The sequence below is a fragment of the Heliangelus exortis genome, chromosome Z, assembly GCF_036169615.1.
Source record: "Heliangelus exortis chromosome Z, bHelExo1.hap1, whole genome shotgun sequence".
NCBI lineage: Eukaryota > Metazoa > Chordata > Aves > Apodiformes > Trochilidae > Heliangelus > Heliangelus exortis.
Window position 1 is genome coordinate 3,787,166 of NC_092454.1, and position 15,335 is coordinate 3,802,500.

Here is a 15,335-nt window from a genome sequence, read left to right on the forward strand (position 1 = left end):
CAAACAAGTCACACAGGCAGCCCACAGCCAAAAAACTACAATAAACATGAGCTTAGGGAATATGCTTTCCAGTCTGTAGCTAAGGAAAGATATGAAGTATAGGTGGGTGGGAGGCATGGAAAACTGAGAAAAAAAACCCAGAAAAGGATTGTATAGACATATCCAGGATAAAAAAATTAAGATTAAAATCTACTGGACAAAAGTTAAATGAACTGAAAAACATGAGTTGGTGTCCTAAGTAGATGCCAAGTAATACTCCAATGATGAGAATCACCACCAATTCATTAACAATCTAAAAAACTACAAATGATGGACAAATTCTAGGGTGTCACAACTCATGGCAGCCCAACGATGACACGGAATATGGATCACCCCAAAAAACAGTGTGAGCAAAAGAACGGAGTCCAAACACCATGCTAACTAAGCATGCAAAAAATACTGACCAAAAACCTAAACTTTTTCCAAACCCTGTCAGAAGCCCATCAATACTTCATAACTGCAAACCTACAAGAGAAATAAAATTCTAAACAGGACTGAAACACCTGAAATGTGTGAGTATTCAACAGAGCCACTAAGAACCAGTCTTTGGAGATGGCAGGTGGTTACATCAACGAAGGAAAGCACTGAAGTGTGCTTCATGTCTGTCTTTGCTGTGCATATCAACGAAAAAGGATTTTAAACAGCAACTCTACATTTACTTAACATTCACATTCTTGTAAATATTACTGAGGCAAGCAGCATGGCAAGATTTCATACAGGGGACCTGAAGAAGAAGGGCTGTGAGCACGTGGTGCTAGACAGATTTACACAAGCTGGTAATGTGGGGCAAGTCCACACTGCTTATCATTACACCAAAGATCCTCTAAGCCCTTGGTCTGCCTGATAAACAGCCAGGAGAGACACTTTTTGCAGAATCAGTATCTTCCTAAAGAGCTGCCCCTGCAAGGACTTTCACTGTTCTAAAAGCAAAGACTAAATTTCCCTTGCTTCAGAACCTTAAAATTTCCTTTTTTGCACATCCAGCAGCACTGGCTTGTGCCCACAACATCTGCAGAGTTTTCAGCCTGGGAAACTCAGTCCTGCACACCTTCTCTTTTCCCTTCCTCAAGATTAAGAGAGGGTGCAAGCACAATAAGGAACAGTTCTGTTCCATGTCCCTCACAGCATTTTTCTGCCTGCAGTTATGCACCAGACCAGTTGTAGAAAGTTTGTCTGTTTGCTGTTTTACCTTGGGTTTATTCCAGCACGTCAAACCTTCAAACTATTTGAAAATGCCAGTCTTGTTCAACTGTTTCATAATAAATTAAGCCAAGGAAAGATCACAGGCTAAAGGTGAAGAGCAACATCAAAAACTGCCTAACAAGAATAGCAGCTGAAACACATCTGGACCCTCAGCTGGGGTTTTGAACTCTCTAGTGTCTCGAAATAAAACCAAGATTTGTCATGATCTGATTTTTAGTCTAAAGGGGCTTTCTTATGACATTGACTATTGAAAAGTCAACAGTATTTTTACAACTCTTGATTAATTAAATCAACTGAAGCGGATTGAATTATTAAAGTATTTTAAAAGGAAACAAGACCCAGTAAGTATTTATGTTTATCCATCTGCATATTCACGCTGCTCCCTTAAAATCTGAATTCCTGATGCATACACATTTGGTATTGCAATATTTTGTATTTCAATAATGCATATGCTTAGCCTGTTAATCGTTCATATCAGGTTGCAAGCTTAATCTGGATATTTGTCAAGTTGATAATGTTCAATGGAAAAATGCACTCTGACATCACAGTCACCAGCAGAATATAAAAAAAAAAAAAAAAGTGCAAGGTGGGATAACTCAGGGGCATGGACAGGTAACTGCAGAAGTGAAAGTGGGAAGCTGTTTCCATCATCATCATCATCATCATCATCATCATCATTATTATTATTATTATTATTATTATTATTATTATTATTATTATTATTATTATTGTTGTTGTTGTTGTTGTTGTTGTTGTTTCTTTATTGTTATTTTATTTTATTTATTAATTTTGGCAATTCAGATATTCTGATAAAAAGAAAGAAATATCAGAGAAAGCAAAAAGGAATTAATACCTGGCATGTTCCTGAACTCCAACAATCTCTACTTCACTATCAGAAGAGGTGATATTAATTTCTTCATTGATCTGGGCATTACCAGTAGAGGCTTTGTCACTTGCAATGAAGCCTGGATCCAAATGACCTGCAGATGGAAAGAACACAAATACAGCCAGTACTCAACAGCTTGCACAACTCAGAAATCAGCTGGAAAAGGAAGTTTCCAAGCTAATAAACAAGACTGAAACACAGAGACTGGAAAATATTATTAGATTAAGCTATCCAACTTCCAGATATCCAACTTCCTATCTGATAGGAGATAGGAGATGACCATGAGATTTATCCAGTCTCAATAGTGATGGTGCTATCACACAACTGTGAACAGTTTTGCAACAAGAACACTCAATGTAATTAGGCTTTCCAGCTGTTATTTTACTACAGCTCTAAAAATTACACTGTGCCTGAATCTGAAATAAAGACACAAGACAACCTGATGCCAGTAAATCAAACTCAATGATACTGTGGCAAACAAACCTCACTGGTTGGACAGAAAGATCACACATGCCAAGGAAAATGTTTGTTTAGTCATTAAAATGTAATTTCTTAAAAATGTCATTTCACAATAAAAATTCAATAAAAATACAACTTCTACTACTTTTCCCCCCCCCCTAAAATAAACAAATACATAAATAAACTACTCCTACTGTCTCTCTTTAGCAGTAACCTGGGGGATGCTGGGCAGCCCAGAAGCAGATGACTCTTTGGCAACCACTCACTCAGCTCACCCAGGGGAAGAATCATTCATTGAACAGGAAATTTGAGATTAGATGAATACATTATGCATACCTAGTTTGACTGGACACCTCTTCAAAGATGAGAGGAGGAGAATGCAGTAACAACCCACAGAATTTCAAATGTATGTGAACATGCAGAACTGATTATACCCCCCTGTAGGTCAAGAGGACACTGAGAGAAGAATTTAAACTTTAAAAAAAAGTGCCAGGAAAACCTTCTAATGACTGCTAGGAAAAGATGCAGGGAATAGAGGGGCATAGTCCATACTGCATGTTTGTTTTTTATAAAGACCCCTTAGTGCAACATCTGATCAGGGTTAGCAAGGGAAGGAAACTTGTGTGCTGCCATGTACCCATAAGAGGAGTTTTCACCTCACAAGGCAGAAAAGACTTGTCAGCTGAACTTAAAATGAATTAATGACTCAAGAAGATCTTTCCTAACACAATAATTCATCTGAACATTTCTTGGCAAATAACACTAGACTGCCAGAAAGTCCCAAAATGCATCACAGATATTTCTTTAATAAAAAGTGGCTGGGCACACTGTGAGATATGAAATACAAGTGCTCAGAGGCTTTGAGTCATGTGCTGGAGATACAAACTGAGGGCTTTATGTGATCACTGCCCTGGGATTGGCATTGTAGAATCACAGAACCATAGAACCTTTCAGGTTGGCAAAGACCCTTGGGATCACTGAGTCCAACCACCATCCACAAAGTTCTCCCATAAAACACATCCCCCAACACCACATCTAAACAACCCTTAAACACATCCAGGGATGGTGACCCAACCACCTCCCTGGGCAGCCTGTTCCTGTGTCTGCCTATTCCTGTGTCTGACCACTCTTTCTGTGAACAATTTTTTCTTAAAGTCCAGTCTAAACCTACCCTGTTGCAGCTTCAGTCCATTCCCTCTTGTTCTATCACCAACCACCTGTGAGAAGAGGCCACCACCACCACCCTCTCCACAATGTCCTTTCAGGTAGTTATAGAGAGTCATGAGGTCTCCCCTCAGCCTCCTCCTCCTCAGACTGAACAGTCCCAGCTCCCTAACTCATTCTCCATAAGATTTATTCTCCAGGCCCTTCCCCAGCTTGGTTTCCCTCCTCTGCACTCACCCCAGCACCTTGAGATCTCTCTTATACTGAAATGCCCCAAACTGGACCCAGTACCCAAGGTGTGGTCTCGCCAGTGCTGAGTACAGCGGGACAGTCACCTCCCTCCTTCTGCTGGCCACACTGTTGCTGACACAAGCCAGGATGCCACTGGCTTTCTTGGCTACCTGGGCACACTGCTGGCTCATCTTCAGCCCCTTCTCAATTAGAACCCCCAGGTCACTTTCTGCCTGGCAGCTTTCCAGCCACACTTCCCCAAGCCTGGAGCATCCCATGGGGTTGTTGTGGCCCAAGTGTTGTGACCTGGCACCTTTGTTGAAGCTCATGTTGTTGACACTGGCCCATCCATCCTGTCTCCCTATCCCCATGCATATCAACACTCCCACCTAACCTGGGTGTCGTCTGCAAACTGAAGATACACAATATGTCCTTATCAAGGTCATCAATAAAGATGTTAAACAGAAATGGTCCCAACACTGATCCCTGAGGAATGCCATTTGTGACTGCCACCAGCTGGATTTAACTCTGGATTTAAATCAATGCTCTTTGGGCCCTTCCACTCAGCACAGTGCTTGACCCAACAGATCATATGCTCACCCAGGCCATGAGCAGTGAGTTTTTCCACAAGAATTCTACAGGGAACAGTGTCAAATGCTTTCTGAAAGTCTAGATAGACAATATCCACAGACCTTCCCTCATCTGATAGCTGGGTCATCTTGTCATAGAAGGAGACCAGGTTCATCAGGCAAGACCTGCCTTTCACAAACCCATGCTGACTGGGCCTGATCCCTTGGTTGTCCTCTATGACTTGTGATGGCACCCAAGATGATCCACTCAATGACCTTCCCTGATTCCAAAGTCACAGAAGAGAAGTCTGCAGCTTCCTGGATCCTCCTTTCTGCCTTTCTTGTGGATGGGTGTTACATGTCCTACCCTCCAGTCCATTAGGACCTCCCTGTTATCAAGGATTTAAAGCAAATAATTGAAAAATTTAAGGAAAATAATGGAACGTGGCTTGGCAGGCACATCTGCCAACTCTCTCAACACTCTTAGGGGTAACCCATCCAGCCCCAAAGATCTGTGTGTGTCCCAGTGGTGTAGCAGGTCACTAACCACTGACTTTTTACTCTGATAACCTCACTCTCCATGCCCTCTCTTTCCCCTGGCTCATGTGGCTGAGTGTCCAGGGAAAGGACAGCTAAAGAAAGACTGAGGCAAAGCAGGTGTTGAGCACCTCAGCCTTTCCCTCGCCCTTTGTTCCTCTGTTTCTTTTGGCATCCCATAAAGGGTGGAGATTTTCTCTAAGCCTCATCACCCCACTCCTGGATGTCCCATCTGCTACAGCTCAGGTGGCAGAAGGCCACACAGTTCTTGGTCACTGATTCCCACAAACTTTTATGGATATTATCACCCTGCTTTCATATGTTGTATTAATGGTGTGCCACAACTCTGCAGGCTTTGCCAGACAGGGTGATGCCTGGCACAGGGCCAAGGCAGATCAGCCCTTAAGCAGCCCCAAAATGAATCCCCTGAGGTACAAATGAGAGTCCCAAATGTTTTCATGTATTACCATGGCTTTAAGTTCAGACAGCAAGAAGGCAATTAGCAGTGGAGAAACCATGATTAGCAGAGTGGATATTGCAACAGTAGCTGAGTGTAAATCAGGATTACAGCATGCAGACAGATTCACAGCCTCTGGCCATACAAATTTCATGCCTAATAACAGACTGACAGAATTGCTCAGGCTGGAAAAGACCTTCTAGATCATCGAGACCAACCTCATCCTACCCCTATCACCCTATTTCTGATGACCCACCACTAACACACCTATGCTGTTAAATTTCTTTGCATGAACAGTAGGATGATGCCCAAAGGAGATGTTTTGCTTACCCTACAACATCGAGGCTTGCAAAAAAACCCAACCAAACAAACAAAAAACCAAAACCCCAAATACTTGCTCATGAACAAAGACGTGATAGTGTGCCCTAATACTGTTTTTCACATAGATAAGGTTTATGTTATTATTTTCCCCATGGGAATACATAATTTATTGTCTGCTAAGTGGAAGAAAAGTTTGGTAAGAAACTTTACTTTTTATTTCCTTACACTCCTTTGATGTACCAATCCATTACTGCTCTATGATGAATTTCTGCTGATCTAACTCTTTGATAAATCTCTTTATAAAGGAGAGGGCTTGTTACAGGTCAAATAGCTAACTATGAGTCAGCTGCTATGCTGCAAACACTAGCAGGGTGCTTGGAAAACACTGGCTAGCCTCAAAAAGGTTGGAACAACATCCAGCCACAGATCAAATGAAAATAACACAACAGAAATTCTAATTTCCAAGTAAGTGCCTTATTTACTGAACAATAATGGAACATTTATTTCAAAATCTGACAGGTGTTTGCATTTCTTTAAGCATTATAGACATTGACAAGCAGTTCAGCTACCAGGACACTTAAAATTTAGATGCCCTTTGGCAAGCTTACATTTGGAAAACACAGCATGAAGAAAAACACTGCTGTGCTACACCCACCACTGCAGGAAAGACTCCATGTCTCCTGTAGTCAAAAAACTTGACATGGGTATGAAAAAAAAATATCAATGGAAAGGAAGGGAACACGTTGGCATACAAGGCTATGGGACAAACTTATCTTTCTGCATCCAAAACACAGTCTCATGTTATGCTGCTGTTCAACTCTTGCTAGTGAAGAGTTGCAAGCACTTAGTAAAGCTGAATGATTTTTATGAGATATATGAATTTCTCTGGATTCTTCCACACTATTTCTGCTCTTGCTGTCTTGAAAGAAAATTCTCTTCTGTCTCTTGGTGCTAAGCCCGTGTACCAGCACCTTTTCACCCTTCATCTTTTCCTGATGCTGGCCTGTAGAATTTCTAAGGTATGTTTGAAGTGCAGATGGAATACAGGAATAATTAATGCTTGTATTTTAAAGAAATAAAGAGACAAACAAAAAAGACATACACACACAAATACAATACTTAAAACGAGATTAAGATTGGCTTACTAGCTGGTAGCATGGGCTGCCATAATCCACCATTTGGTAACAAGCTTAGTTCATTCTCATTTAAAAAAAACAAACACTACACCAAAACCACAGACCTAAGTTCCAAGAAGTAATTAGAAGGAAAACGGGAAAAATAAAATTAAGAAAATTAGTGTCAAAAATACATTGTGGGAATCTTTGTCAATTTCTATCAGTTCTATTTCTGAATAAATGTCAGACACTCTTAGTAAGCACCTATACTGGTTTACTGCAAAATCCACACAAGGAGCTTTTAAAGCTGCACAGACTGCAAAAATACTAAAAGTAAGTAAAGGAGAGCACCAACTGAGACCCTGGAACAAATGTCAGACAAAGAGAATTTAAACAAACCTGCATCAGTGCTCAGTTCACTTAGAAGCCCTCTGTTCCTCCAGGTAGATCCCATGTCTTGATTTCCCAAGGAATTACTGTGCTCTTGGACTACTGCAGCTGCCAACAGATTGTCCACATTTACCACTTCTGGGTCTGAATTTGTGTCTGATATATCATAATGAGCTACAACTGGTGGTCCATCTGCAGAAGGAGAGAAAAGCAATGTGTATTAGTGGTCAGCATCCTGTGAAAGACACCTAATAATTTGCTTAAGGATAAATTCAATCCCCTTGAAGAACTATAAATTACACAAATTATTAAACTTCAGTTAAGGAACACAGGCTGAAATTATAGAAACATTTTAACCTTTGCATACGCAAGAAAACACAAATGTAAGAAAAACATGTTTATCAATGCAAAAGTTACTTGTGTATTATCTTTCACATTAACACTTAAATGTATCAGTTTCTGACAACATTTCATTCAGAATCTTAAAAAGGATAAATTCTTCAGAGTAAAATAAAAAATAGTGTTACAGGACATTAAATATGGTAAGACAAGATATTTATCTAGAGAATTTTACAAAAATTAATGTGACACAATACTTTAGAGATGATTGAATAAAAATAACTTTCTGGTATAACTGTGACAATAAACATAACATGAGGCAGCTTTCCTTTTATAATATTTACTTGTCAAGGGCACGGGAATTTTCCAAAATGGCAATGTTTTTTTGCATTGTTTTTCTTAAGACCAAGAATAACAGGAAGCAAAACTACGATGTGCTATGATAAATATGCTTTTAATTCAATATGATTACCATATTCATCTCTGGCCACCAAAGTGCTGGGGGAAAGAGGGACAAAAAGAGCTCATGTGATTCCAAAATCTATTCTTGAGGAATAACAAAAAAAAAGGTATTTTTGTTCTATTTTGTTAGGAAGAACTATTTTCTTTGTGTGGAATGAAAATAATTTTGCTTGAAACAGATGAGGTTTAGGAAAAAAGTCAGATTCAAGACAAAGATTAATGTGGAAGCAGAGAGAGAAAATGGATAAATAGTTTTAAAATAATGCATGCTTTAACTTAAATGTCTCAGCTGCATCTTATTGGCTCAGAGTGGATCAAAGTGTTTAGAGTTCCCATCCCTCAAATGGCAGAATCAAAATGTTATTTGGACCAAGATTTCAGCCACAAAAATTATTATGAAATACAAAAAACACACTGGGCCAAAGCTCAACAACTTCACTACTGCAGTTCTTTACAAGCAAGGAAGTTACAGCAGTTGAATGTCTGCAGGAATTTCTTCTTGTGGGTATGATAGAGGGCATAACTTTTATGGAATAATATGAAATAATATGTCAGATAAGACCCTCAGAGTCACAAAATTACTAAAGAAATCTTTAAAAGACACCAAAAAATAAAATTAAAAGACTTTTCAGGAAGATTAATTTCTTTTAGGAGTGCCAAGTGGCTGCTGAAGACAGAAAGAGCATGATGAACTAAGTATCAAATTCAGTTTTCTGAAAAACTGAGGTTTCTAATGAGGTTTTTAGGGTAACTTGGTCCCCAAAACATAATTCCACTCATTATTTTAAAAAACCCTCCTGTTTCGTGATTAGCAACACACTTTATTAAAGAGTGACCATATTGCTAAAGTCATATTAAAGATCAGTTTTGCAACAAGGTATGAAGACATTCACAAAATATTTCCGATCAGACTTGTCTCCAAAACAACAATTGCATAAAACAATGTTATATTACAAACTTAAAACAGACCCAACAAAAATAAATGAGTAGTTAAATGCCAATGCATTAAAGACCAAACTGTTCATAACATGAAACACTGATGATTATGACTGGAGAAGTCCTGATAATTAACTGAAAGGCAATCTTTTGTTTTTTTTAAAAGCCAATTAAATTAATGGAATGCCAAGTTCAGCAAAAAGCTGGCTGATGTTCAGTTAATTATTTGTGAAAGCTGATGATTAAATTACATGCAGAAGTTACAGTTGGACTGAATCATGACAGGCATGTTTTCTTTCAGTCTTATCATCAGAGTTCAGTGTGAACATATAAAATGTGATATATATAAAAATAAAGTTGAGTGCAGAAGATACGAGGGTCAAGTACAATATTGACTATTTGACCATTTTTTCAATAGGTTGTCTAAAATTTCAGGAGCTATGTACTGTTCCTTTAGGTCTTTGATTCTCTTGCTTCTTACTAAGATCTCCAAAAGCAGAAGTGAAATTTGATTTTAGATAGACGTGTCTACACAAGTAAAATTGGGTTTGCACAAAAGGCACCAATAGTCTCAAGTCAAAATTGTACCACTCCTACATGTATAATCATGCAAAAATGTATAATAAATGTATATACATGCAGAGTGATATTCTCATCACCTACCCATAGAAATAACTTGTGTGAAAGTCTTCATCAGTAGGAAATACAAGCATAAACTTGTTATCTGTAGCTCCACTCTTGTATCTTCCACACTTCCAAACAGCACACCTTATAACTTAGCTTAAATTTAGTATACATCAAACAGACAGAAATATTTTAAAATATAATTTACATACTGTAATTGTATTTTTCAGTGAAACAGCCACCAATTTAACAATCTGGAAATAATAATAAAAAAAAGCTGCCTACTTTCAAAGCAATCACAGCAGATTTATTTTTGCTTCTCTCAGCCTTGCCTTTCAGGATGAGATAAAGAAATGAAAGCCCACTGACACCAGGGTTACCCATACCTATTGCCAGTAAATTACCAGTAAGGCCAAGATAATGGCAATGACAGTGATGAAACAAATCTTAAGACTCCCTGCATATATAAAAGAAAAAATAAGCAATAAATGCCTACATATGTTTGAAGCAAAACAAATATATAAGTTTTAAGCACCTACAACTAGGTGGAAGTTGCAACCCTCTAAAAATCCTTCATTATTAAATGCCTGTTTTCTTTTTAGTTCCTACCAGGAGAGAACAGGAGGGGTTAAATTTGGAAATAAATAACACACACCCTGCCAACTACATAGTGTTCCAATGATGTGATGCAAAGTGAATGTATGGTACTAAGAAATAAGGACAAATGGCTTCATCTAGGAACAACTTTCGTCTGCGTTTGCTTAGAATCAAAAATCTCCCTGTAATAACTGATCCCTAACAGGATTTCAACACTTAGAAAAACAGGCACCCATCAAAATCATGCTAGAATCAAACCTCAGTGTAGCACAGTTAGGAGGATCCCTGATCAGTAATTTGCCCACTATATTAAAAAAAAAAAAATTGTCACATCTTTTGAGAAGACGAGGTAGCTGGAAGACCTGTATTTTCCTGGTGATGAGTTTTAATTCCTTTCTAAAGCAATAAATGCTTGAAAATGACAAGGCTAAAAGTTAATAAGAACCAGCAGCAAAATACAGCTGTTGACATTTAATGTGAACAGAGGAATGGAAAGACTGACTTTTTTTTTTCCTTTTTTTCTTTTTTTAGAGAATTCAGAGGCAAAAGTCGTCATGGGGACAGAGTTTAGAGTAATCCAATTCTCCCTCAATTTACAGAGCTCATCAGAACCAATTCTCTTCAGGAAAATTGAATCAGAAGACAAACGCACAAAAATTCAGTTCCACACATAACAATTTTATAGAAAATTCAGGATTTTCTTATCTCCTAGCCACTACTACCATACTTTTCAGAGCCAGATCTCAACATTCAGCAGCCTGAGTTGTGTTGTAAGATCCACACTACCCCCTACTTCATTACCATGGCAGCACAAGCAAAAAGAGGGAATTAACTGCAAAATTCCAACTGTAGGTTAAAAGCAGTAATCCTGTGACAATCACTGCACATTTATGCTGAAACAGCTGCCTATCAATACACAGCAGCATACGAAGCAACACACATTTGCAGAATCTGAATGGTAAATTGCCTCCTTTAAGATATTATTTCTCTTTATCTTTCTTAAAATCTGGGCACTTGCCATTTAAATTGCCTCCCACAGCAGTCAGACCGCAGGACTTCAGGGTCAGGAAATTTCAGCCTGGAAACTGTAGCCTGGAGCATCATCTCTCCCCTTTCCCAAGTAAACAGAAAGAGGTGAAACAACACCTTACACATGGCACCTAACTTTGACACTGATGAAGTTCAGCAAAATGAAATCCAGCCTTAAGAGAAGGGATCCAACTTGGCTGTATTTTCTCTACAACTCCTGGAAAAAGACCATAATCTCCAGGGGACTATCCTGATTAAAATAAATTAAAAATTAAAAGCCTAATTCTGGTGGTCTGAATTGCCCTCTGGAGTCATCTGTGTCTTTGCATTGAGCTCTGGAGCCTTATTAAGGTATGAATATCACCCTAGGCTTTAAAACACAGGGAACAGGTACAATAATAATAGCAATAATAATTACAGCACTTTATTCTTACAAGAAGCTTTTGATTAGTAGATAAGAGAGAGCTCCAAGGTGCTTATTAACCTCCTTTTGCCTATGGGGGAAACTGAGGCAAGCAGAGATTTGCAGCTTGCTCATGGCTAGCAAGCAGGGGAGCTCAGCTTTGCTGAAAACAACACCAAATCAGTGAGTTATTTTTAAATGGTGAATTAGTAAGGAGTTTAAAAATAGTGTTAGGGGATGGAAAAGCTGTAAAGGCAACAACAGAGAGGCACTCAGGTGCTCGTAAGCCCAAGGAGACACAACTCCTTCCAGCCTCACCTCTACATCTTTACTGTGAATGCTGGCACTGGTAGCAGAATTCTGAGATGGTTTACAACAATAAAAAGGTGTGAGAACACCCTAATTTACACTAGACACCAGATAACACCACTTACTTAAAGATTAACAAAAAAATAGAATGGACTTTAATAGCTGCATGAATTCTAAGATCAGATTATCATTACAGTAATCAAAACCACACTTTGTCTGCCAAAACCTAGAGGATTCATGCTAAAGGACTTGCCAAAATAGCTTTACAGTAGACATATCAGTACCCTTGATCCAAACAGAATATTCAAGACTTCAGGCTGAAGTGACAGCGTTTTTGTTTTAGATAAACAATACAGACCTGTATTGGTATTATCTAAAGCATGATCCAGAGCTGCCACTTCAGAAAGGAGGTGCAGTTCAAATAGCTTAAAATACCTGAGCCCTAAAACAATCCCCAAAGGGAAATGAGGGACAGGAGATCTGTGATTTTTTATGTTGTTCAGCAATATGAAACACTTCATTAATATTTTTATTTATTTATTTATTACAGGTTACAGTAGTTACATTTTAAAATTTACAGGGTTAGGCAAATAATACATTGTAAATACAATAAAAAACAAGAGTAGTGTAACAAGATTTTCTCTACAATCATAAAGTGAACAAAAAGTTATAGATGAATCTGCTTTCCTCACATTTTCCTCCATTTTATACAGTAAAGCTTTTGTGTTTGTTCCTTTTTTAACAACAGTATAACAGTAAAATCAAAACAACGCGATGAAACGAGTATCTGTTCTCAGGCTGGATAATTTTTAATATAACATCAGAAAAGGTCTCAAAAATTCAAGTCTTGCTGATCAACATTCATTCTTTCAGGCTTTTTGATCACTAGATGGAAAATATCTTGGACTTGTTTCCCCAGATTACATATAAAGACATAAGAAAGTCTTTTTTCATTGTGCGTTAAGCAAAGGCACATGGAACATGGCTATGTACTGAAAACATCAGGAAGTGGTGTGCACTTCATTATCTCATGGTGCCACCTAATGATTCATTAATTATGGAAGCAGATACCCTAGCCAGACCTCTTTCCCAGTTTTTCTTGCAGAAGTGTTATCAGGAGGGTTTTGGAAACCATCGCACTCGACTTGTACACAGCCATGACGGTCAGGAGGAATTTAAAATTTAAAATGTACATACAGCTTATAGGAGGAAAAGGCAGGCAAACATGCACTCCCTACACATCCCTCCTGACAACATTACTTATTGCAAGTAAAAACTGCATCTTCACATGGAAGGACTGATACAGCCCCAATGCAAAACTTTCACTGGTGCAGACTAAGCCCCTGCTCCATCAGTTGGCGAAGTTTAACCCAAAATCACTGCTAGCTTTAATAAGCCTATTTTCCATGTGCCTTCATTTTGTTGTCCTAACACTATGAGACTACTCCAGTCTGGGAGAAAACTGGTATCCAGCTCTGTGTTCTTAAAGGCACCATCCAGCTCTTTCAATCAGCCTGAGTGTTTGAGCTTCTACAGCACAAGTTCCACAGCGTCTCCCTCCTAACGCTCCCAAATTTAACTGCAGCAGGCACAGTGCAGACCTTGATTATTTTAAAAAAACACTCAGCTGCCCTGATTTTTATACACACCTACCTGGCAAAGACTGCCCTTAAAGTAAGCTAAAGGATTCCCTATAGTTCAGTATCTAATGAGGTGAAATGCCAGCCCCATTGAAATTACCATAAGCTTACTACTGGTTTTAATGAGGCTAGGATATAATTTATTAATGCCCTTGAAATGAAAAAGAGATTTACAGTATGTGGATGTGGGAAGAGACAAAAGATATTAACAAGAAAAAAAAAGGGGCAATAAGTAAGTTTTGATTTGTAAAATAACTACCAAGTAAAATCCAGTATCATTGAGGTTAAGATAGGACCTCCAGTCTTAACTCTAGCAGCTCAGATAAAATAATCCAGCCACACTGCAGAAACACTAAAAGACATTGTGAACTTAAAAAAAAAAAATAGAGATGTATACTTCTGCCTCAATTATTTTTCCTAACTGTTACAAATAACACTGAAAAGCAGTGTACCTGGAAGGTTTAACATCTTTCTATTTCCCACCTCAGGTATTTTTTGCAAGAGAAGCAGTGAATTAGGTCTCACTGCCCTTCCTTGGATTTGTTTTATGTGATATCCCCTTAAATAAAACCTGAAAATTCAGGTGTTCTGTTAGAGGCATGTGAAGGAACACCCCACACCCTCAGATAAAATCATGTGGAATTTCCTACAGAGCTTCCTCATGAAACCAAGCAGCACAAATGCTTGGGGAAGAACCTGTGGCCAAGCCTGCAAAAATACTGCACGTTAAAGCCCTTGGATGTCCAGGGGCTGATACATACAGCCCAATCCTAGGAGCAGATCCTTTAATTTTTAATTTACTGAGCTGTCAGTTTGACATTCAGATAAAAAGATGCCTTTTGCACTTGCAGAGTGCTAACAAAGTAGCTGTGTTTTATGTGCTGCTAAACCCACCACTCTGCAGTGTTACACGGATGCTCCACCACAACCATGCAAGCAGCTGCCACACTGAACATATCATTTTATATTTTAAGTGGCAATGTAGAAATCTGAACAAGCCAGCTGGGTTTAAACTGACAGTCTTCCTTGGAATTTCACCAGCCTGCAACAGCTGATCTGAGTCGATGCTTTTACTCCCTCAACCTACAAAATAAGTAAATTTTTTTAGCAAACTAGAATGCTACTTTACTCCTGAAGTATGAAACCTAGGGCAAAACTCAAAATTCTCCTCTGTGACTCTCATGCTTGTGCAAAACTCCTACTGATTACTCCTCTACTTGTTAAATGTGGTGGGTTTTAAGTACTTGTTGAGATATGAGCGTAAACATACATTAAAAATGTAACTCTGGGTTGGAAAGTAGAAGAGTTTCCTTCAGATAATCTTAAAATACTCTTAAATAAGGCAAGAATGCTTTAATGAAATACTGAGTGGATGAGATTAGAATTTCAGCTGAAGAAATTTTAACTCCCTGAAAGTTTCTAGTCAAAGCCCTTTGAAAATAAGAGCTTAGAACAGAAATCCTGACAAACTTAACTGCAGCCTTATCATACAGCAAAAATATCTCCAGGAGAGGAAAAAAAAACAACAACAACAACAAAAGCCCCCCCCCCAAAAAAAAAAAACCACCAAATCTAAAACAATGTATTAGGAATATGTTTTCTGGAAAGAGATGTTGCAGACACAT

At 38.5% G+C, this 15,335-nt stretch overlaps 1 protein-coding gene across 2 annotated transcripts in view; it reads right to left on the reverse strand.

Annotated features, from left to right (window-relative positions):
- Positions 1-15,335, reverse strand: part of ARK2N (arkadia (RNF111) N-terminal like PKA signaling regulator 2N) — a 47,517-nt gene that overhangs the window by 4,432 nt on the left and 27,750 nt on the right. For both annotated transcript variants that reach the window (XM_071730266.1, XM_071730267.1), the window contains 2 exons: positions 7,381-7,563; positions 2,096-2,222 (listed from right to left, as the gene is read on the reverse strand). In XM_071730266.1, the coding sequence (XP_071586367.1) occupies positions 2,096-2,222; positions 7,381-7,563 (310 nt within the window). The remainder of the gene's footprint in view (positions 1-2,095; positions 2,223-7,380; positions 7,564-15,335) is intronic.